Source organism: Aulostomus chinensis, chromosome 8 (assembly GCF_037954235.1).
Source record: "Aulostomus chinensis isolate RoL2024-O1b breed Wild chromosome 8, RoL_Achi_v1.0, whole genome shotgun sequence".
Classification (NCBI taxonomy): domain Eukaryota; kingdom Metazoa; phylum Chordata; class Actinopteri; order Syngnathiformes; family Aulostomidae; genus Aulostomus; species Aulostomus chinensis.
Window position 1 is genome coordinate 31,027,174 of NC_141327.1, and position 22,500 is coordinate 31,049,673.

At 44.5% G+C, this 22,500-nt stretch overlaps 1 protein-coding gene across 2 annotated transcripts in view; it reads right to left on the reverse strand.

Moving 5' to 3' along the window:
* The window catches only part of lcor (ligand dependent nuclear receptor corepressor), an 87,640-nt gene extending 66,873 nt beyond the window's left edge, over positions 1–20,767 (reverse strand). Inside the window, exon 1 of one of the 2 annotated variants that reach the window (XM_086212475.1) lies at positions 20,516–20,767. In XM_086212475.1, the coding sequence (XP_086068601.1) occupies positions 20,516–20,612 (97 nt within the window). In that variant the 5' untranslated portion in view covers positions 20,613–20,767. Of the gene's footprint in view, positions 1–20,227; positions 20,336–20,515 lie in introns of those variants that run through there. The other variant, XM_086212476.1, reaches the window with a different exon arrangement.
* Positions 20,768–22,500: the final 1,733 nt, after the last annotated feature.

A 22,500-nucleotide genomic window follows, 5' to 3' on the forward strand; every position in this document is an offset into this window, starting at 1 on the left:
ATCCACCACCTGGTATCTGTCCAGCATCTGGTATCTATCCACCATCTGGTATGTATCCACCATCTGGTATCTATCCAGCATCTGGTATCTATCCACCACCTGGTATGTATCCACCACCTGGCATCTATCCAGCATCTGGTATCTATCCACCATCTGGTATGTATCCACCATCTGGTATCTATCCAGCATCTGGTATCTATCCACCACCTGGTATGTATCCACCACCTGGTATCTATCCACCACCTGGTATGTATCCACCATCTGGTATGTATCCACCACCTGGTATCTATCCAGCATCTGGTATCTATCCACCACCTGGTATGTATCCACCACCTGGTATCTATCCAGCATCTGGTATCTATCCACCACCTGGTATGTATCCACCACCTGGTATCTATCCACCATCTGGTATCTATCCAGCATCTGGTATCTATCCAGCACCTGGTATCTATCCAGCACCTGGTATCTATCCACCACCTGGTATCTATCCAGCATCTGGTATCTATCCACCACCTGGTATCCATCCAGCATCTGGTATCTATCCACCACCTGGTATCTATCCAGCATATGGTATCTATCCACCATCTGGTAACTATCCACCATCATCAGGTACTTTCTCTGCTGCTACATGCTGAACTCTCTCAGGCTATTCTTCGCCCAGCCTGTTTCTGGTGTCCTGCTCGGTGATCTTGACCCTTGCCTTCTTCGGGGGTCCCATCTGGTCCTGGTCCTGCTCTTGCACTGCCATGAGAGGAGCCTCTTTTTCCAGTCCAGCCTTCTCCAGACCCTGGTAGGATTCTTAATATCAGACTCTTCTCCTACCTGGAGGAGGTTCCTGCACTGCAGGATCTTGTCCCTTGATGATTGTTCCTCCTCCTCCTCCACCTCTACAGCATCAGGTCACTGCTGCTGGAGGGTTTCACTCAGCAGTTCATCTTGAGGGGCCATCTTCCTGATTTAGTCCTGGATCCCATTGTTTGATCCTTGTCAGTGGCTCTGTGGCTACCCAGTCCTCGGCCTCCCTTGTTCCTCCTAGTATCTAGTCTCAGGATGCTGGACTTGGGGTGGAACCCTCCCCACAGGGTGAGGAGCTTCCTGCTCTTGATATCAGGGGCCTCCATTTCCTCACTTGGCAGCCGATTATCTCAGCAGGGGATCTGGTGTGTTTATCCAGCACTGTCATATCCCACAATAACACATGTGCCTATTGTCAACTTTAGCTCCACCCTCATTGATCATTTATCAATAGAGCAACCGACACGCTGAGAAAAACTCTGGACTATTGCACCATTAAAAAGAAAACTTGAAACAAAGGAAACCAGCACCGTGGCAACATTCTAAAACCCAACAGCTGAAACAAACAGCTCAGTACCTGGAGAGGATGTGGTGCTGCTCCAGACTGGAAGCGTCAGGTGTGATCTGGCTCGAGAGCCTTAAAACTCAGACAAGAGCAACCGATTACTGAGCATTAAAGGAGGAGAACCAGAACCAGCCCAGGTTCCCTTTCAGTGTGGGAGCCAGACTGGCAGAGAGCCACAGCTCCACGGAGCCCAGTATTCCCGTTTCCCTCAGCAGCAATGACTTCATCAGCTGTTAATGGTCAAATTCATCTCCTGCTGCCATCAGCTGACACCAGGTTAGCCTCAGAGACACCTGGAGGCCAGACACACACCTGGACTGTTTTGCTCCAACTGACCACCAACCCAGTACAACAATGTCTTCTTCTAAACCAAACCTACTGGTACCAGATGAGGGACTGGTCTCTGTGCTGGTCTGATTAGATCTCAGTGCAGCTTTGATACCATTGACCACCATATCCTTCTACAGAGACTGGAACCTGTCACTGGTATTAAAGGAACCACACAAAACTGGTTTAGGTCATATTTACTAGGTCATCTCACATTAGAAGGAAAAACTCAATTAATGTTCACTGTTTTGCAGATGATACACAGCTGTGCTAGTCAATACAGCCTCATTTTGTGGTAAGCTTAAGAAGTTTTTAACTTTTAAATATTAATTTTGATGAAATCTAGTTTTGTTCTTTGCATTTCTCATGAGTTTCCTCAGTGTCTTTGTGTTTCTTTTTGTGTGTGTTTTTAAGTGTTTATCATAAAAGAAAATCAAATGGCTATAGATTCATGAAAATTATATGTGCCTCTTCTTTGTGGTTTGGTTTTTATGAGTCAAGTTATTACTTGTTTTATTTGGAAAGCTCCTCCATCTTGTGTCTTAGTTTGCCTTACACTTCCTGTCCTTGTCTGTTTCCAATCTTTTTAGAGACATTCACCTGTGTCCTTATCAGTCACACCCCTGCTACATTTGTCCCTCATCCTGTCCTCGTGTTTTCACCTGTCATTAGCTGAGAGTGTATTTTAGTTTGGGTGACTGAGTCAGTTCTTGTTCGACCCTCATGTCACACTCCATGTTGTTCACCTCACCTGGTTTTGCAGGCCTGCTCACTGTTTCTGGACCTGTGTTATTTAGTTCATGTTTTGCTGATGAAATCCCTTTAACCTGCCATTTCTGGCTGCTACTGCTGTTGTCTGCATTTAGGTACAACTCCACACCACCAACCTGACCCATGCATAAGTGAGTCCCTAACATGTGCTGGTATTTGACACATTTTAGACTCAATCAAAATTGAAATGGAATTAGGGCTAAAAGGTTTAGGGAGAAAAACTGTATTTATGGCAACTGATATCAAAATTGCAATATGATTCACAATATAAGAAGGGTTCTTCATTCCTGTGTTAAATACAGCGGCGCGGTGGAGCAGTGGTCCTCACCGTGGCCCCCCAGCAAGAAGGTTGTGGGTGGAGCAGTGGTCCTCACCGTGGCCCCCCAGCAAGAAGGTTGTGGGTGGAGCCCCGGCTGCAGCACGGGGTCTTTCTGGGTGAGTCTCCATGTTCTCCCTGTTCCTGCTGGGTTCTCTCTGGTACTCCAGCTTCCTCCACAGTCCAAAGACATCAAGAGGGACCAGGTTAATCCAGACTCTAAATTGACCGTAGGCGTGGCTGGGAGAGCCAATGGTTGTCTGTCTCTATGTGTTGGCCCTGCCATGGACTGGTGACCTGTCCAGGGGGAAGGCTGCTGGGATAGGCTCCACCCCCACCACCCTCAACAGGAGAAGCGGGAGAAGATGGAGGGATGGAGGGAGGGATGGATGGATGGATGGATGGATGATGGAGGGAGGGATGACGGATGGAGGGATGGATAGATGGATGAATGGAGGGATGGCTGGATGATGGATGGAGGGATGGATGGATAATGGATGGAGGGATGGATGGATGGATGAATGGAAGGATTTATGGATGGATGGATGAATGGAGGGATGGATGATGGATGGAGGGATGGATGGATAATGGATGGAGGGATGGATGGATGGATGAATGGAGGGATGGATGGATGGATGAATGGAGGGATGGATGATGGATGGAGGGATGGATGGATGATACTGAGATACAAAAAGTGTGATCTTAAAGGTTGGTACAAAAAAATGACAGCTCAGCACACACACACACACACACACACACACACACACACACACACATGCACATATGAACACACACATGCACATATGAACACACACCATCAAAGAGACTGTAACGATCCCTGTCTTGTGCTTCCTGTTTTATTTTGTAGTCATGTCCTGTCTTCCTGTCCTCCCTCCTTTGATTACCTTATGTGTCTCACCTGGTTGATTGCCACACCTGCGCCATGTTCCCTCATGTATCTAACCCCTGTGTTTTCCCCCGTTCGTCCTGGTTCCATTGTGTTTTGTGACGTTCTCTTAGTTCATGTGTTGCATGCCTTGTTGTTTTATTGTCAGTATCCAGTCACGTCATCAGTATCCAGTCACGTCGTCAGTATCCAGTCACGTCGTCAGTATCCAGTCACATCAAGTCTCCAGCCTCAGTTGCAATAAACCTGTTTTGTGCACCTCCATACTGTCTGCAGTTGGGTCTCCCTCATCATCCCACCACAAACAACCCCAAACCCTAACAGAGACACCCATGTTGAGAATCTGTAATCTAAAACCATTTTGGTGCTGATCAGTGCTGCAGTGAGTAAAATAGTTGAGATCACGTTAAACAGCCACAAACACATGTGCACGCACACATATAATTTCTGAGACATACAATATGTAAGCTTTTGAATGCACATAGACCCACAGATATGACCCCATGTCTGCATAAGTCATCTTAACACACACACATATACACAAGAGCACACATGCACACTTTAACAACTGGTCATAAATATTTCCTTTTTTGTAAATTGAACGTCTGGTATTTCTGAGTTTACTGTGTGTGTGTGTGTGTGAGTGTATTAGAGCAAGTGAGGGGGGAGGGGCAGCTTTAAAGTTCAATAGTGATGCATCAGCAGAGGAGGGTCCTCACATTAATATGGGATATCAACTCTAATTCTGAGGAATGTTCTCTCCCTTGTCCCAACTGACAGTAGAATGTACCCACACATACATGCACACACCCAAACACACACTAAAACACACACGCGCGCGCACACTCACACACACACACAAAACACACATGCAAACACACATACGTGCAAACTAACACACACAACAGTATCCTTGAACTGTTCCTTAAACAGCTTGCTGCCCAATTTGTTCTCCCAGTCCAAAGGTGGATGGTCCAAAGAGCTGCAGATAGGCGCCGACACACCTTAGTACACAAAATGTCCACGACTCATTAACCTCACCCAAAAGTGATACGCTGAACAGTCACGAGGAACAGATGCAGCTACATGGACAAGATTGAGTTTTTTGACATATCATCATTGTAATTTAATCCCTTCAGATGATATTTACGACATTTTAGTTCTCTTTAATCTACTTGCAGTGAAAAGTTTTTAAAAAAATCTTGTAACCTGTCAATATCAACTGAGCTAACAAGTTCATTGAAGAGTTTGAAAGACAAAAAGGAGAAACAGAACAGAAGCTAGATGCCTAGGTTTGTTGTTTGTTAGCTGAAAAGCAGGAAAAATAATTAAAACAGTTAAGGACATAGTTGGTGTCACTGTGGGTTCAACCTTTCTCCTTAGGAGTTAGATGACACGATTGATAGTGGTCTGGTATCTACAGCTGGAGAATTGAAGAAAAGAGATTCACCAACCACTCTGAAGCTCACAAATAACATGTTCAACTGCCATCTTACTGCGACAAGACAGTCTAGAAAACCGTGTCCCACAAAAGTAAAATCTCAATTTGACCTGACAATAACTGATGCCAAAATAGTAATTAAATTAAAGCATTTGAGAATAAATTGTACTGTACACTACCTGTCTCAGGATGGATGATTATGTGGACCATTCCACTTCTACATTCACATGTCAAGAATAACATGAGCACTTAAGCTTGATTTAACCCTGATCTAACCCTAACCCCGTAGCCTTAGCATATCAGCTACACTGTAGCCCTAGCATGTCAACTACATGGTAGCCTCAGCATACCTCCTACACATTGGCCCTGGCATGTCATCTATACCGTATGTCCCCTACACCACTGTTATCTTACTGCCAACATGCCAACTCTACGTATAATGAGAGACGCTGGAGCAGTTTACCAGACCTGAAATACATGATAATGGTAAGCAATCAGTCAAAGCGAGCTCAGACACTCGCATGTCTCCAGCTGTGCTCTTTTATCCAAACAAGAGACATCAGAGAAAAGTATTTTGTGGTATAATCACATCCTTTCAGTTCTATTCAAACTGACATGTTATAGAGACAACGTTAACTTTTGACCACTCTTTTTTCTCTTCCACAATAAAATTTCTTTGACACGATTCACATGCGTTTAACCTTGTGGTTCGGATTGCTTCCACTGATTTACACAGATTCAGCTTTTTAGTCAGTGGCACAGAGCTTTCATTGTTGTGTCAAGATGAAATACTGTCAGATGAAATTTCTATAATTGCAAACAGCTTCCGTGTTAATTAACCGTAGAGAATGTTTTTCATGATGCTATTTAAAAGGAAAATGGAGGCATTTTCATGTTCCATACACAATTAGATATCTTCTTCATTTTTTTTTTTTTACCAAGCATTGTAAAGGACAGCACTCTTCCTCTGTATGGATCATAAACATAAGAGCATGAAAGACAATTTTTAGTAGCAAAATCATTGACATTAGAGTATGGACGTGCCTGACCACCAGTTAGTTCTGTTATGAGAAATGTTAATCTCCATTTAACCGTCAGAGAACAGTTTGTTGACAACTTAAGTACCACAGTAACATCCCAAAGAACAATGTCCTAGTTTAACACAGAGGAACTTGACTATGCTGACCTCAACCCATTCCATCTCCTGGGCTTTATCACCAAACATCAGTTGAATAAAGATGATTTTTCATGTGGCTGGTATTTAGACAGTTTAAAGAAGCTATGAGGAAACTTCATTTACCAGAGTGAAACCTATATCTTCTGGTGCTGTACGATTAGTCAAATCACAATTGTCACGTCATCTTGTGCAATTATAAAAACAAAAGAAGAACACAAACAATTATAATTTGGAACAGTACTGAAAAACATTTGCAGAAAAGGCTTTATTTATTGTTAAGAATATTTTCTGTTATTGTGATTTATTCAATTTATTAAATGCTTTTCTGAAAACAGCAGTACACAAATGGTTATGTATGTATGTTTTGTGCTATGCTACTTTTGTATTTGGAATTTTTGTGTAGATAAAATAATTTCACAATTATGAGGACTTTGTGAGTATTTTTCTTGTTAACAAACAAGAAGACTCATGATACATGTGCTTATTACTCACAATATTGTACATGATAACCACAATTTTAATTTTTCAACTGGTGCAGGGCTTATTTTGTACAAGCACAGCGCATCCTGTGGTAAATATTTTGATCTGCTGGGCTAACATTAATAAGGGCTCTAGACTGCCACCAGTCGGGTGGTTTTCATCTGCATTGTACACAGTGCTAGCCACACATGGTCATGGTTGAATCTGTGGCGTTGTTAGATCTGTGGTGTAGTAGTTGGATCTGTGGCGTAGTAGTTGGATCTGTGGTGTTGTTAGATCTGTGGTGTAGTAGTTGGATCTGTGGCGTAGTAGTTGGATCTGTGGTGTAGTAGTTGGATCTGTGGCGTAGTAGTTGGATCTGTGGTGTTGTTAGATCTGTGGTGTAGTAGTTGGATCTGTGGCGTAGTAGTTGAATCTGTGGTGTTGTTAGATCTATGGTGTAGTAGTTGAATCTGTGGTGTTGTTAGATCTGTGGTGTAGTAGTTGGATCTGTGGCGTAGTAGTTGAATCTGTGGTGTTGTTAGATCTGTGGTGTTGTTAGATCTATGGTGTAGTAGTTGAATCTGTGGTGTTGTTAGATCTGTGGTGTAGTAGTTGGATCTGTGGCGTAGTAGTTGGATCTGTGGTGTAGTAGTTGAATCTGTGGTGTTGTTAGATCTGTGGTGTAGTAGTTGGATCTGTGGCGTAGTAGTTGAATCTGTGGTGTTGTTAGATCTGTGGTGTAGTAGTTGAATCTGTGGTGTTGTTAGATCTGTGGTGTAGTAGTTGGATCTGTGGCGTAGTAGTTGGATCTGTGGTGTTGTTAGATCTGTGGTGTAGTAGTTGGATCTGTGGCGTAGTAGTTGGATCTGTGGTGTAGTAGTTGGATCTGTGGTGTTGTTAGATCTGTGGTGTAGTAGTTGGATCTGTGGCGTAGTAGTTGGATCTGTGGTGTTGTTAGATCTGTGGTGTTGTTAGATCTATGGTGTAGTAGTTGAATCTGTGGTGTTGTTAGATCTGTGGTGTAGTAGTTGGATCTGTGGCGTAGTAGTTGGATCTGTGGTGTAGTAGTTGAATCTGTGGTGTTGTTAGATCTGTGGTGTAGTAGTTGAATCTGTGGTGTTGTTAGATCTGTGGTGTAGTAGTTGGATCTGTGGCGTAGTAGTTGGATCTGTGGTGTTGTTAGATCTGTGGTGTAGTAGTTGGATCTGTGGCGTAGTAGTTGGATCTGTGGTGTAGTAGTTGGATCTGTGGTGTTGTTAGATCTGTGGTGTAGTAGTTGGATCTGTGGCGTAGTAGTTGAATCTGTGGTGTTGTTAGATCTATGGTGTAGTAGTTGAATCTGTGGTGTTGTTAGATCTGTGGTGTAGTAGTTGGATCTGTGGCGTAGTAGTTGAATCTGTGGTGTTGTTAGATCTGTGGTGTTGTTAGATCTATGGTGTAGTAGTTGAATCTGTGGTGTTGTTAGATCTGTGGTGTAGTAGTTGGATCTGTGGCGTAGTAGTTGGATCTGTGGTGTAGTAGTTGAATCTGTGGTGTTGTTAGATCTGTGGTGTAGTAGTTGGATCTGTGGTGTTGTTAGATCTGTGGTGTAGTAGTTGGATCTGTGGCGTAGTAGTTGGATCTGTGGTGTAGTAGTTGGATCTGTGGTGTTGTTAGATCTGTGGCGTAGTAGTTGGATCTGTGGCGTAGTAGTTGGATCTGTGGTGTTGTTAGATCTGTGGTGTAGTAGTTGAATCTGTGGTGTTGTTAGATCTGTGGTGTAGTAGTTGGATCTGTGGCGTAGTAGTTGGATCTGTGGTGTAGTAGTTGGATCTGTGGCGTAGTAGTTGGATCTGTGGTGTAGTAGTTGAATCTGTGGTGTTGTTAGATCTATGGTGTAGTAGTTGAATCTGTGGTGTTGTTAGATCTGTGGTGTAGTAGTTGGATCTGTGGCGTAGTAGTTGGATCTGTGGTGTTGTTAGATCTGTGGTGTAGTAGTTGGATCTGTGGCGTAGTAGTTGGATCTGTGGTGTTGTTAGATCTGTGGTGTAGTAGTTGAATCTGTGGTGTTGTTAGATCTGTGGCGTAGTAGTTGGATCTGTGGTGTAGTAGTTGGATCTGTGGTGTTGTAGTTGGATCTGTGGCGTAGTAGTTAGGTCTGTGGTGTTGTAGTTGGATCCGTGGTTTTGTAGTTAGAGCCGTGGTGTTGTGGTTACATCTGTGGTGTCGTCGTTAGATCTGTGGTACCAGGTTTATGCTGTAACCCTGCCCTCTTCCCTGGACTCTTTTCCCTCTCAGATGATATTCCAGAGGAATTTGTCCCTCTGCTTTTGGCCAGTACTCTCAGTACTAGAGCAAGTTCCACTCTCTGCTTTTCATTGGGGCACATAGTACCCTCATTGTTGTGTCCAAATTGCAACACTGGAACCTGGAATCTCCAAATTCCAAGAGTCTTGTCATGTTAATTCACCACAGACAAATTAGAGTCATATTGCATGGCATGTGAAATAACAGCTATTCAGAGTCTCATAGGGAAAAAAAATCATTGAAATTCCAAAAGTTAAATATCTTAATCTTTTGAGAGTTGAAAAGACTCCAGTTGCCCCACTCGTTCCACAATAATGAACACACATAAAGCTTGTGTTGGTTTCTGTCTCTATTGTGCTCACAACGACATGCATACAACGTGGAACACATGATCATCTGAACATCAACATGATCTGACCACAGTGGCAGGACATCTGGCACAAGTAAGAAATGATGATCTAAGAAAAATGTCTCTATCTTCAAAATAAAGATGCAGACTTGATAAAATGCTGTAAGAGAGGAAATATGGAGGGAAAAAAACCCAGCTGCCTACGCCTCAATTAAGTCTGAGACGAAAATGTCTACAGGTGCCACTGTGTGTGTGTGTGTGTGTGTGTGTCACACACTCATCTGAGGGTGGAATAAGAAGAGGAAGAATGTAAGAGCCTTTAGGCAGAACTGAAATAAACACTGAAGAGATCCTTCAGTGCACTGGTGACGACAGAGAGCAGGTGGGTGAGAAGACGCCAGCCATTTGTTCCTTCAGCCACTTATTGCATCATTGCGTACGGTTAGATTTTTGTTCGATGCATCAGCATTTCTGGTCAAACCAAGACATGTATTTAAACTTAAGTTTTTTTAGGGATGCTCCACCTGCTCCAGCCTATTATTGAGGCTGGTCTGGTGCCCCCACAGTGCCTTGAAGTTGAGGAGCAGCAGGAGACATTTGCTCCATAGAACCAGGAGAGGCTGGTCCCTGGTCAGTGGAGTCATGAGGGACGAGATATTAGAGACTCATCAACCAGAGCACCACTGATGCCTGAGAACTTGGAGACATGGACTCTGCAAATATTTTGTCTGGAAATTTTGAATTTAAATTTACAATTACTTCCTGTTTGATGCTATCAACAATGTCACTGGTCAGAACAAGTACGAAGAGAGATATGTATTACCTTGAGATTTTTTTTTACTATTCTAAAGAACATGAGTGACAGAATATCTGTGAAAAAAAGTGATCAGGTGAAGTGAAAGGACCAGAAAAGACTGAGGAAAGGAGAGGACAAGTGAAAGGATGAATCATGGAGGGAAATGAGAGACACGGGAGGATAAAAATACAAGTGACATTTTTTCTGACGTGATGGTGGCAGCAGAGCAGTGTTTGTTGCTTAACCTTCAGTTTCATGGCATTGTGTGTGTGTGTGTGTGTGTGCGTGTGTGTCCAGCCTGGTGGGCCTGACACCTAACTGAGGGTGACACAGTTGGCCCCCAGCACAGCCAGCTCATACAGCACAGCTGGCTCTGTCACCTCCGCTTATCTTGCCCGCGACCACATGTACAGAGTGTGTGTGTGTGTGTGTGTGTTGGGTAAAAGCCAGATGCAGATGCTTGTGAACAAAAGGTGCAATAATAAAATATTATTGTCCCTCTGCATTAAATGACCATAAATTATTTGTGAGGGCTTCCAGTTCTTCAGTGCAGCTCCATCAATGACAAGGTACACACACACACACACACACACACACACACACACACGGTGAGCAGCAGCTGGCATTCTTTTTAAAACTGAGGTCTTTCAAAAGTTGGGAAGTCACGTCCGAACAAACAACTTCAGACAAACTCTGTTGAAGTTGTTGGAGCATCCAAAACCACACGAGTGCTCGCACTGCACTGCTGGTCACACAAGACATCATCATTTAGGCTACCAGGAGGACCTGAAAAGTCCATCTGGTCTCCTTGTTGTGTGATGCCAGAACAAAGATATGGGAGATCACCAACACTTGTGATCAAGTACGCTCGATCTGAGCGATAGCTGTTGAGGTTTCATCACATCTGATTCTGTTTGTATGATGAACGATGGTCGACTACATTTCCCAACATGGTTTTGCTTCTCGTTCACTCAGATGTTCAGATTACAGGTAAACGACATTAACAGCTGGGCCTGTAATCTTATGTTTATTTACAATAATTCTTTTCTCCGTGATTGTCTAAAAAATATTGCACAAGCTGATTTTGTGGTATGAAAATACTACATTTTATGCCAGTTCACTATTGAGCTTTAAGAGGAACACTGAATAAACGGTAGAGAAACAGCAGCTTCAAACAAAGGTTGCTCTTCATTCTCACCTAATGCACAAATCGACTTCTGAAAATGTGGCAGGGGGCCATTATGTATGCTGTCATCTCACTGATTCTCCCAGGTGAACAATCCTGAGAGCACAAAAGATGGTTGTGGAGGGTTTTCCGGCTTCTCATCAGCCAAATGTTTTCTTCTCCAGCCCAGCTCATTAAATGCTTCGTTTTACAGCACTAACAATGCTATGCTGCTGTGGACTCCCACCCATTTGATTGACTGAAGACCAAGAGACAAAAAAGGGGACTCCCTGAATCTCATTTATGATCCACACCAGTACACCAGTGGCAGAAAAACTTGAGTGTGTCTGATGGGGTGGGGGGCGGGGGTCTCGCCTTGGCAGAACCACAATGCTTTGCTGTGGAGAATGAATGGGACACAGATGGTCAAGAACTCTGTGTTTTAAGGCCCACCCATTTATATATCGAACCCTTTCAAGATACACATTTTTAAAGGGAATCTCTTTTTTCTAATCTAACAATTGGAAGTTTATCATGTCAATAATATTGTTCAGGGTTTTTTCATGATTACCAAACTGACTCAAAAGTAATAATTATTTATCTTAATTTTTAGTTCGTACAGTTTGCAGATATAATGTCAGTCATATTTTCTGATTAATATTCTACTTAAATTTGACAGCATCTCACTGCCCAACCATGGGCCCCGGTGCAGTGGTTGAGAAACACTTGAAGGACAGTGCTGCAACCACATAGAACTGAAAAGCTTCAATGCAACACCAACATTTAGAGAACTCAGCAGGACCTGCAGTGACCTGCATCTCTCATGCTTATTCAGGAAAGCTTAACATAAATACAATTCACATTATTAGCGCATACAAACTTTGTAATTATTCACATTAGAATTCTACTTATACAACAGCAATTGCTACTACTGGGACCCCTGAAAAAACTGTGCACACACAGGGCCAGGTAGATTAGACCTGTTAAAATGCATACATTCTCACATCCATTCACAGATATATTTTTGTACATCTGAACTACCCGTAGACATATATGATTGACTGGTGACCCTGGTTTCCAGTCAGTATAAATGCTCTCTTTCTTTACCCCTAAACATGCGGTCGTCCTTTTCTACAACAAACACAACCCTGAAGCCTTGCTAACAGTGCGGGGAAGGTAGACATAGCTGAAGAGATTTGCCCATTCCATTTACATCTCATAAACATGTATAGAACATTTCAAGGCAGTCACTCTTTTAGATTGAAGGAAAAAAAGTCACATCTTGACTCAAGGTTAGCGCTTTTGAGCAGATCTTGGAAACAGGACAGTCAATTATCACTTTGTATGAATTCATTTCAGTATTTCAGAAATCAGAAACATTCGTCCTTAAAAGATTTTCACGGAAATTTTGCATCTAAGAATGCTTGTCGTTGATCAGCTGATCAACATTCTACATGAAAGGTTTGGAAATCACCAGAATCATCATCATTATGACCATGAACATGTGAATGCATTTCATGGTATGCTGACCAGCAGCTGTCTGGTCACATGGCAAGCAAGCAAAGGTCAGAGTTGGTCTCACTAAACAGGCCTGTCTCCTAAAATTTACACTCCATAGAAACACGTATGAGGCTTCTTTCAAGTTTAAAGTATTCAGTGATTCATTCCCTTTAAAGAGCAGAGTGGCCATCTAGCAACCGAAGGGTCGCTGATTCGATCCCCACTTCCCCCGGTGACCATGTTTAAGTGTCCTTGAGCAAGATACTGAACCCCTAATTGCTTCTGATGGCCCTGCGATGAACTGGTGACCCGTCCAGGGTGAACCCCGCCTCACACCCAATGACAGCTGGGATAGGCTCCAACCCCACCACCCTTCACAGGTAAGTGATATAGAAAATGGATGGATGGATGGATGGAGATCACAATAAAGTTGTTTACAGCTACATATTTGTCTGTTTCTGTACAAATACATCAGAGTGCCTTGGTTCATTAACCAGTACTTGTTAGCTCATGGTCCCCAGTTGGCTTATGGTCAACCTGTTAGGGCAAGTTTCCACTGTTTATATATATATATATATATATATATATATATATATATATATATATATATATATATATATATATATATATATATATATCCATATATATATATATATATAGATGGATATATATATATATATATATATATATATATATATATATATATATATATCCATCTATATATATATCCATATATCTATATATGGATATATATATATGGATATATCTATCTATATATATATATGGATATCTATATCTATATCTATATATATCTATATATCTATATATATCCCTTGTCTGAATGTCCCATTTGCCATTAGATTGCCCTAGTCCCCTTGCAACTGTCACCCAGGACATGTCCAAGCCAGTATGACTATTATTTATGTCACCCATGTTCTAAGGTAGGCCAGTGTAGCATTAGAGGTTTTGCCAAAGGACCCTTACTGGATGTTCCCTTGCCACGGCTGGGATTCATACCCTCGACCTTCAGGTTAGTTGACTTAACCACTGTACTAACTGGCTAGAAGAAGAAATGTGAGAAGGTTGAGAAGTACCAGGGGTTACATGAACAACTAGAATGGTTGTGGAAGGTCAAGGCTGATGTGGTCCCTGTAGGAGCACTCGAGGCGGTGACCCCCAAACTGGGAGAGTGGTTCCAGCAGATTCCAGGACCAACACTCAAACCCTTTGTTCAGAAGAGCGCAGTCCTAGGAACAGCTAAGGTACTACGTAGAACCCTCAACCTCCCAGGCCTCTGGTAGAGGACCCGAACTCGAGGAGGACACAGAACCACCTTACAAGGGTGAGAGGAATATATTTTTTCAATGTATATGTATTTATTCAATTCAGTTCCTAAAACATGCCATTAACTATGGACACTGTACAAAATGGCATCACTCTCAAAGGTCTACAACTCTAACTGGTTTTACATACAACTACCAAACAGACACCACTCAAATGTGACCTTGCCGACAAAAGCAGCCATTCTTGAAGGAATGAAGGTGGGTCCAAGTAAACATTTGCAAGGCAGCGTCTCAATACCTCTTTGTGTGCATTTGTATTTGTGTGTACTCAAAACATAAAGTGCACTAGTGTCAGAACTGGACCACAGAGGTCATGTGACTCACATTACAAAGACAAGAAACTTTACAATGGAAGTGAGTCGTGTGTTGTGGACAAAGTTCCTTCGAAGAAAAATGAGGACTTTGAGGGACTGAAGTGTAGAAGTGTTGCTTTTAAAACCCCTAGTGAATTTGAGTACTAAATTCCACCACTTACACTGTTTGAAAAATGACATAAAGGTATCATTCAAATTTAAAAGAACATCTGCTGAAATAGGACAGTACGGAGGAGCAGAGGTCCTCACTGTGGCCCCCATCAAGAAGGTTGTGGGTGGAGCCCCGGCTGCAGCACGGGGTCTTTCTGGGTGAGTCTCCATGTTCTCCCTGTTCCTGCTGGGTTCTCTCTGGTACTCCAGCTTCCTCCACAGTCCAAAGACATCAAGAGGGACCAGGTTAATCCAGACTCTAAATTGACTGTAGGCGTGGCTGGGAGAGCCAATGGTTGTCTGTCTCTATGTGTTGGCCCTGCCATGGACTGGTGACCTGTCCAGGGGGAAGGCTGCTGGGATAGGCTCCACCCCCACCACCCTGAACAGGAGGAGAGGGGGAACATGGAGGGAGGGATGATGGATGGGTGGATGGAGGGATGGATTGGTGGATGAATGGATGGAGGGATGGATTGGTGGATGGATGGATGGAGGGATGGACTGATGGATGAATGGATGAATGTATGGAGGGATGGATTGGTGGATGGATGGATTGGTGGATGGATGGATTGATGGATGGAGGGATGGATTGGTGGATGGAGGGATGGATTGGTGGATGGATGGATGGATGTATCTGCTGAAATACTTTTTATTTTGTCTTAGACTTTACATGTTTCCTTTCTTTTCGACTGTACATCACCCTATAAACACAAAGAAAGAAGAGGCTAAGTAACTATGAGGGCGCTAGCTGTACATATCACACACAAAAAGAACATATTTTATAGTTCTGCAGACAACAGTGAGAAATCTTTCTACAGCCTCTTGAAGATAAACACATTACATAGAGTCATGCCAGCATGCCTTTGATATGTCAGTTGTATTTGTGTATTTATTCAGTAAATATTAGTGGCACATTTTGACACTAAACTTGAGGCCTGCCTAAAGAACATATAAACATGGATGACCCACAATTTCCAATCACTGAATTCTAAGCCCCCCTCAGAATTCAGTGATTGTCCTCCGCCCCTTCGCTCAGCTGCAATAAGCCTCGACTGGCGGGGATCTCCCATGATGCCCTGGGCTTCTCTCTCCTCCTGTCCTCCGTCCTGTCTCACAGCTGCAAGTCACTAACTGGACTTCTTCCTCTGAGTCTTGGTGCTTGTCTCCTCCCAGGTCCCTAACTGATGCTGCTGGAGGAGGAGGCTGCAGACCTGCAGAGCCTCAGGCTGACACCTCCTACCACTCGTAGTACTGGTACTAGTCGTACTACTACAACTAGTAGTACTGGTACTAGTCGTACTACTACCACTAGTAGTAGTAGTACATCTGCAGACCTGCAGAGCCTCCGGCTGACACTTCCTACCACTAGTAGTTCTTGGTGTTAGTACTAGTATCAGTTCTAGTACTGTCATGCTCATTTCTTCCTTAAGGTGATGCTTCAGTAGCTGGTAGATGTTGTTGCTTGTTGTTGTTGTTTTGTGTGTCACTGTCCTGTCCTCCGTCCCTCCATCTTTCTCTCTACTCGTCTATCTCCTCCCGTCTTTTTACGTCCTCATGTCTGGAATTCTCAGTCCTTCCTTTCCCACTCTCCTCTGTCCCTCTCTTTTCTGTTACTATCTCTTCTCCATCTTTGTCTCCGTCCCTGCCCTCTGTCTCTCTCTCCCTCCTTTGTCTCTCTCTTTCCTTTGACTTGACCTACTTTTGGTTTTGATGAGAGCCTGAGCACTGGATGCTGATTCTGTTGTTAAAGAGTAAAAGGTTTCCAATATCTTTGTATCAGCTGGTTCAGTTATGAGTTCAAGTCAGCAACAGCAACAGCACAGTTGATGTATTTATCAAATGTATTACTTTTTTGACATACATGTGAGCCTTATTTTAGAAGAAGATATGGCTCTGAAGTAAAGGGCCATCTAGCAACCAAAGGGTTGCTGGTTTGTTCCTCTCCTCCCCTGGTAACTGTAGCGAAGTGTTCTTGAGCAAGGCCTGAACTGCTTTGAGTACCACCAAGATAGAAAAGGACTCAGTATGACTCGCTCAGGTGGTTGAGTGGTTAGAACGCACGTCCCATATGCAGCTGCACCAGTTCAAATCCCAGCCAGAGGTCAAACCCCCCCCCCCCACGTTTACTGTTAAATGAGGGCATCTATGCCAGAAAGTGCTATATAAGTAGATCCGATAGAATGATGGTAGATGATAATTACAACTCATGATGCTGCTGAATTCTCTCATTGTCGTTTGACAACATTTATTCAGCCAAACATTGCCCTGCAACAGCGTGTCAGCAAACTGTACTGACGTACATGACTTCAGTAAAAGTACTGTGTTACATTCCATGGTAGTAGTGAAACTAATATCATCTCTGAGCTGTATATTTACACAACTTACTTGCATGTCCTTTTGTTAATGTTACATTACCCCCCCCCCATGATATCACCTGATTGATGAGTTTGTCATTTCACTTTAAAACATAAAAATGCAGACAAGGATTCAGTTAAATTCAGGTTTCATGTTTATCTGATCTGATTCAGTTTAATTCCTCAAAATCTGACCGAATGTAACAACAAAGGGTTTTCATGACAGCTGTTAAAACTAAGCTGTCTCTTTATACAAAAGACAAATAAAAATACGAGATTAAACAACAACCATGTAAAGGACCTTTAAGGAAATCATCTCCTGCTGCTCTCTTGAGACTCAAAAATCAATTTTTCAAGCTGTCACAATCCTTTTACAGCCTGAATGAAAAAGGATTATTTTCTGAAATATTTGACTATTTTTCAACAGCCAGAAAAAAAAGTTGAAACAGTTTCTCATTAGAGACAGAGTGAGGCTTGAGGATGAAAGCAGCCGAGCAGCGATGGTATAAATCCGCTCCAGGCTCAGATAAATGTGTGTTTGAACACCAGGCAGGACGTCGGCGGCTACACTCTGGATAAATAAAGGCTCTCTCGTGCACGCACACACACACACACACACACACACACACACACACACACACACACACCTTCTGTCGACATTTGCTCGCGCCAGTGTATTTTGCTTTCCCACAGATTGCCCCCCCCCCAGCACACACACACACACACACTGCTGTGTGTGTGCTTGCATATGTAATGAAGGCAGAGATTTACAGTGTTGGCACTCGGACGGCTGCCACTCGCCCCACCAGCTCTCATGAACGTGCCACGTTTTGTTTTGCTTTTCAAAAGCTCATGAAAGAATTAACAAGATGAGAAAGTAGCAGGCGAATCTCTGGGGCGTCCATCTGTCCATTACTGGAATAAAAGCTGTCCGCTCAGAGACGGAGGCGTGGCCAGGGATTTGGCTGAAGTGCTAAGATGCAGATTTAAATTTTCAGTGTTAACAGGAAGAAATGAAAAATACTAAGAGATGAATTCCAAACAACGGAAAGGACGACCCTGCACGCGTGAGTTCAGCTGCAGATACTTTGGCTGTCTGGGGCCGTGGCTCTTCATCTCTAAACATGAAGTATTCCTGATACATCTGGTCATGTGCTTCCCTGGATCAGGCTCCACCCCTTTATCAAAACTCATCATGAGTAAATTCAAAGAAATATTGCAAAAAACAGATTCAAATAATATTTTTGGAAAAGCAGAACAGGTGGAAGTGTTGTTGTGTGATGATCCAGCAAAAGTAACAGACAAATCCAGACACGTTGAAGTAACACACATGCGCTTGTTAACATCTAAGACTACAAAAGTAGCAATTCTACTTCTTTCAAGTGGAGATGAGGATTCAGTAAAGTTGTAGCTGGAACCTGCAGACAAGCGCCTGGTCCAGAGTGGACAGAACTGTTCTTGTCTGGTTCCACTTATCATGGATGGGCTCTCTGTGCTGATGTCATGAACTGTTTGTGAATTTAATGAACTGCAATAATATTGCCATACTAGAAAAGTGACAGAACAATGTAAAAATAATAATAATTAATAAAAATAATAATACTTTTAACATTTTGAACAGTAATTCTGAGGTAAACAAACCCACCAGTTTACAGCGTGTCTGTTGATCAAATGTGCGGTCGTACCTGCAAGCAGATATCGGCCTTTTTCTGGTCTGAGGGACAGTTTTTATATCAGCCCATTTTTATTATAGATTCTTGATGAGGAAACAACAATAAATATGAGACGAATCTGAATCCTGGGACATGTTTTCACGGTGTACAGCTTGATAATAATTTCATATTAATAATATCAGCGTATCTCCCATGTCACTCATTCCTGGTTGACAAATTATTGATGTGTTCGGTACTAACTTCCATCCATCGTCATCTTCCACTTATTCCTCACTAGTAAGGGTCGTGGGGGGTGGAGCCTATCCCAGCATCTACGGGCGAGAGGCGGGGTTCACCCTGGACAGGTCGCCAGTCCATCGCAGGGCCAACACACAGAGACGAACAACCATTCACACTCACATTCACGCCTACGGTCAATTTAGAGTCTGGATTAACCTGGTCCCTCTTGATGTCTTTGGACTGTGGAGGAAGCTGGAGTACCAGAGAGAACCCAGCAGGAACAGGGAGAACATGGAGACTCACCCAGAAAGACCCCGTGCTGCAGCCGGGGCTCCACCCACAACCTTCTTGCTGTGAGGCCACAGTGAGGACCACTGCTCCACCGTGCAGCCCCTGGTACTAATTTGTGTGTTTTATTGTCAGGCTGTTGTGAATTGTTTACTATTCAATAAACCAAATGCTTAAAAACGATTCATGAATTTTGTGTCGATTTGTCTGATAACTGAAGTCTCGTCAAAGCCGTCAGAGGAAATGTTTGTAGAATTCATCTCATTACTGCAGATTCCTGCTTCTTTTCAACAACTCCAGCATCAAGCCATGAAACTGCACTGGAGGAGGGTCACTAACCCTGAGCCACTACATGAAGGCAGAACTGAAGGTTTTCCATTTAATTCTGTTTAATCTGCCGACAAAGAAAGTGAAGTAAACCACGTTGGGGGGGGGGGGGGGTGTTGACGCTGCTGATGGAGGTCAAAGCCTAATTTACTCCTGCATCCACATTGGAGGAGGTTCCTCCTGCACCAGGCCGCGAGTCCTATAAGTAGGTGACGGGTCACCGCAACATCTGGACACGGACGTCCGACCGACAACAGCCGCTGATAAAACCCCGGTTCGCCGGAGAGGCTGAGGAGGAGGAGCGGTAGAGCGGCGGACCGCGACACCCCGCATAAACCAGGAGACAAAGACGGACGCGCGTCCATCAGCCGTAATTCACGGCGGAGTTCTCACAGCCCCCTTTCAACAAGTACGGAGGCCCCCCCTTAACATTCGACTGGTTCTCTCCCCCAATGCAGCAATGCGCGCTCCCAAAAGCCGATTTTCAGGGCAGTGGAGGAGGAGGAGGGGGCTAATGTTTGGAGACTGGGAGCGCGCGCACGCCCCCCCCCCCCACACCAAAAACTGAACCCGGCGGCGCGCACGCGGGGACAGGCCAGCCTGTGGCGGCGGAGCTGATTGGCTGGTGCGCAGCTCCATCTGCACACGTGACCTACTCCGCTTACAATAAATAAACAGCTTTGGAATAATGTAGAAAATTACCTCCAGGACCCGAACCACCGGTACACAGACCCAACAGCCACGGGCCCCTCAGCAACCACACACACACACACACACACACACACACACACACACACACTCGCCCCGGGCAGCAGCTGGCAGCTTGGCTTCGGCTGTCCGGTGAGCGGCGATGACAGTCAACACTCCACCGGATCCAAGCACTTTTCACCCAGAAAAACAAACGCACTCTCCGGGGCCCCGACCCACCCACCCGACAAACGCACGCGCGCACACACACGCACTCGCACACGCAATACCAAGCGAGCTTACCTACACAGTGAATGAGTTTGTGCCTCCAAGAGTCAAGTTCCTGCCGAAAGCCGCGCCTCTCTATCGTGCATTGCTGCCGTTTGCACAGACTCGCCATTTTCTGTCGGCCCCTCCCGCGGGCGCGCGCATGCTGCTGGGTCTCTCCTCGCGCGCACGTTAGCGGCGGCTTTACCGAGGGCTGGGTGGAGTGAGATATGAGGGACGGGGCTGCAGCATCCCCCTTCTATAGCGCTGGTTTGTCCCACCCACCGAAGCCCCCCCCCCCCCAGCATCTGTGCGCGCGGGCGTGCTGCCATTGGCCGCGCGAGGGTGTTTGTCTGCCGCTAGTGCGGCGCATGGCGCCTGGATGCTCGCGGCTCGTCGAGCGTCGAGGGATTTAAACCGTAAGAGACGCGAACACGCGCAGCTGAAGATCCCTGTTTAGCGGTTCGACGGTAACTCTCGCCTTGATCTGCTGGCTGATCACGTCAATCGAAGCTCACCTGGCGCGGTCAAACACGCAGGCCGAGGCGTCAGAAGTACTGCGGTCAGCGGGCTACTGTGTTGCCTAGCAACAAGAAGGGAAGCATGCGGCTGAGCATCACCAAGGAGGAACAAGAAACGAAAAAATAAGATTGAAACAAAAAGTAATACTGGGGTCACGAGTTGACCCCCCCCCCCACACACACACACACACACACACACCAATGAAACAATAAGATGCCAGACTACACAAAGTCCACATAGAGATTTCAAAAAGACCAACAGTCTGATCGTATTTCCCTGAAGGTCCTGTCTAGTTGAACATTACACTAAAATATGAAGCAGCCCGGTGGAGCAGTGGTCCTCCCTGTGGCCCCCCATCAAGAAGGTTGTGGGTGGAGCCCCGGCTGCAGCACGGGGTCTTTCTGGGTGAGTCTCCATGTTCTCCCTGTTCCTGCTGGGTTCTCTCTGGTACTCCAGCTTCCTCCACAGTCCAAAGACATCAAGAGGGACCAGGTTAATCCAGACTCTAAATTGACCGTAGGCGTGGCTGGGAGAGCCAATGGTTGTCCGTCTCTATGTGTTGGCCCTGCCATGGACTGGTGACCTGTCCAGGGGGAAGGCTGCTGGGATAGGCTCCACCCCCACCACCCTCAACAGGAGAAGAGGGGGAAGATGGAGGGAGGGATGAAGGTTGGATGGATGAATGATGGTGTCACAAGCGCCTGCCAGTCATGCCTGCTGGCATCAGCGTGACCTCAGCTGCCACTCAGCTGAGGCACGCCGCCACCTAATCAAGCACACCTGCATCTGTTCTCTCATTACCTGGGTATACAAGCCTTCTCCCACACCGCACCGCAGCTCCCAACCTGCTAGCACACGCTAATAAACTCCTTCCAAGCTATACCAAGAGGTGTTTTATAGAGAGATATCTTATTCTTTTAATGCATCATATTTCTATCTATTCATCACATACTTACCATTACTGCTCTGTCTGCATACATTGAGGCTCAGCACAAACACTAACCCTAATAATCCTGGTAATAATCCGTCACTGAAGAAGAATGACCAGTCACTCACCAGTAAATAAGGTGCTTTGAATGTAACCAATGGATGAATCAATATTTGGTTGATTAACTGACAACTATTTTAATGATATACACTTGTTTACATGTTCAGGTCCTTTATGGGGGTGGGGTTTTGTTGTCACTCTGAGTTATATTATCCATCTTAACTTTTAACCTTGTAACTTTCAAACTGTGTGTTATTGCCTCAACTCCTCCACCCAAAGTCAGGATGTTTCTTTCATTTGTGTCCCCGTTCCTCTCATTCTCTGCCTTTAACCAGATGAAACGGGCTGGATTCATAATTTATGAACCCTACACATCTCAGTGCAGCTGTTTTAACGCATGAAGAGCAATACATCAAGTTCCATCAGGCCTAATTACCGAAGTGGAACATCACCAGGAGCCGGTGTCGTAAACCGGGAGCCCGGGAGACGGTGAAGGGCAAGCGTTCTCAGA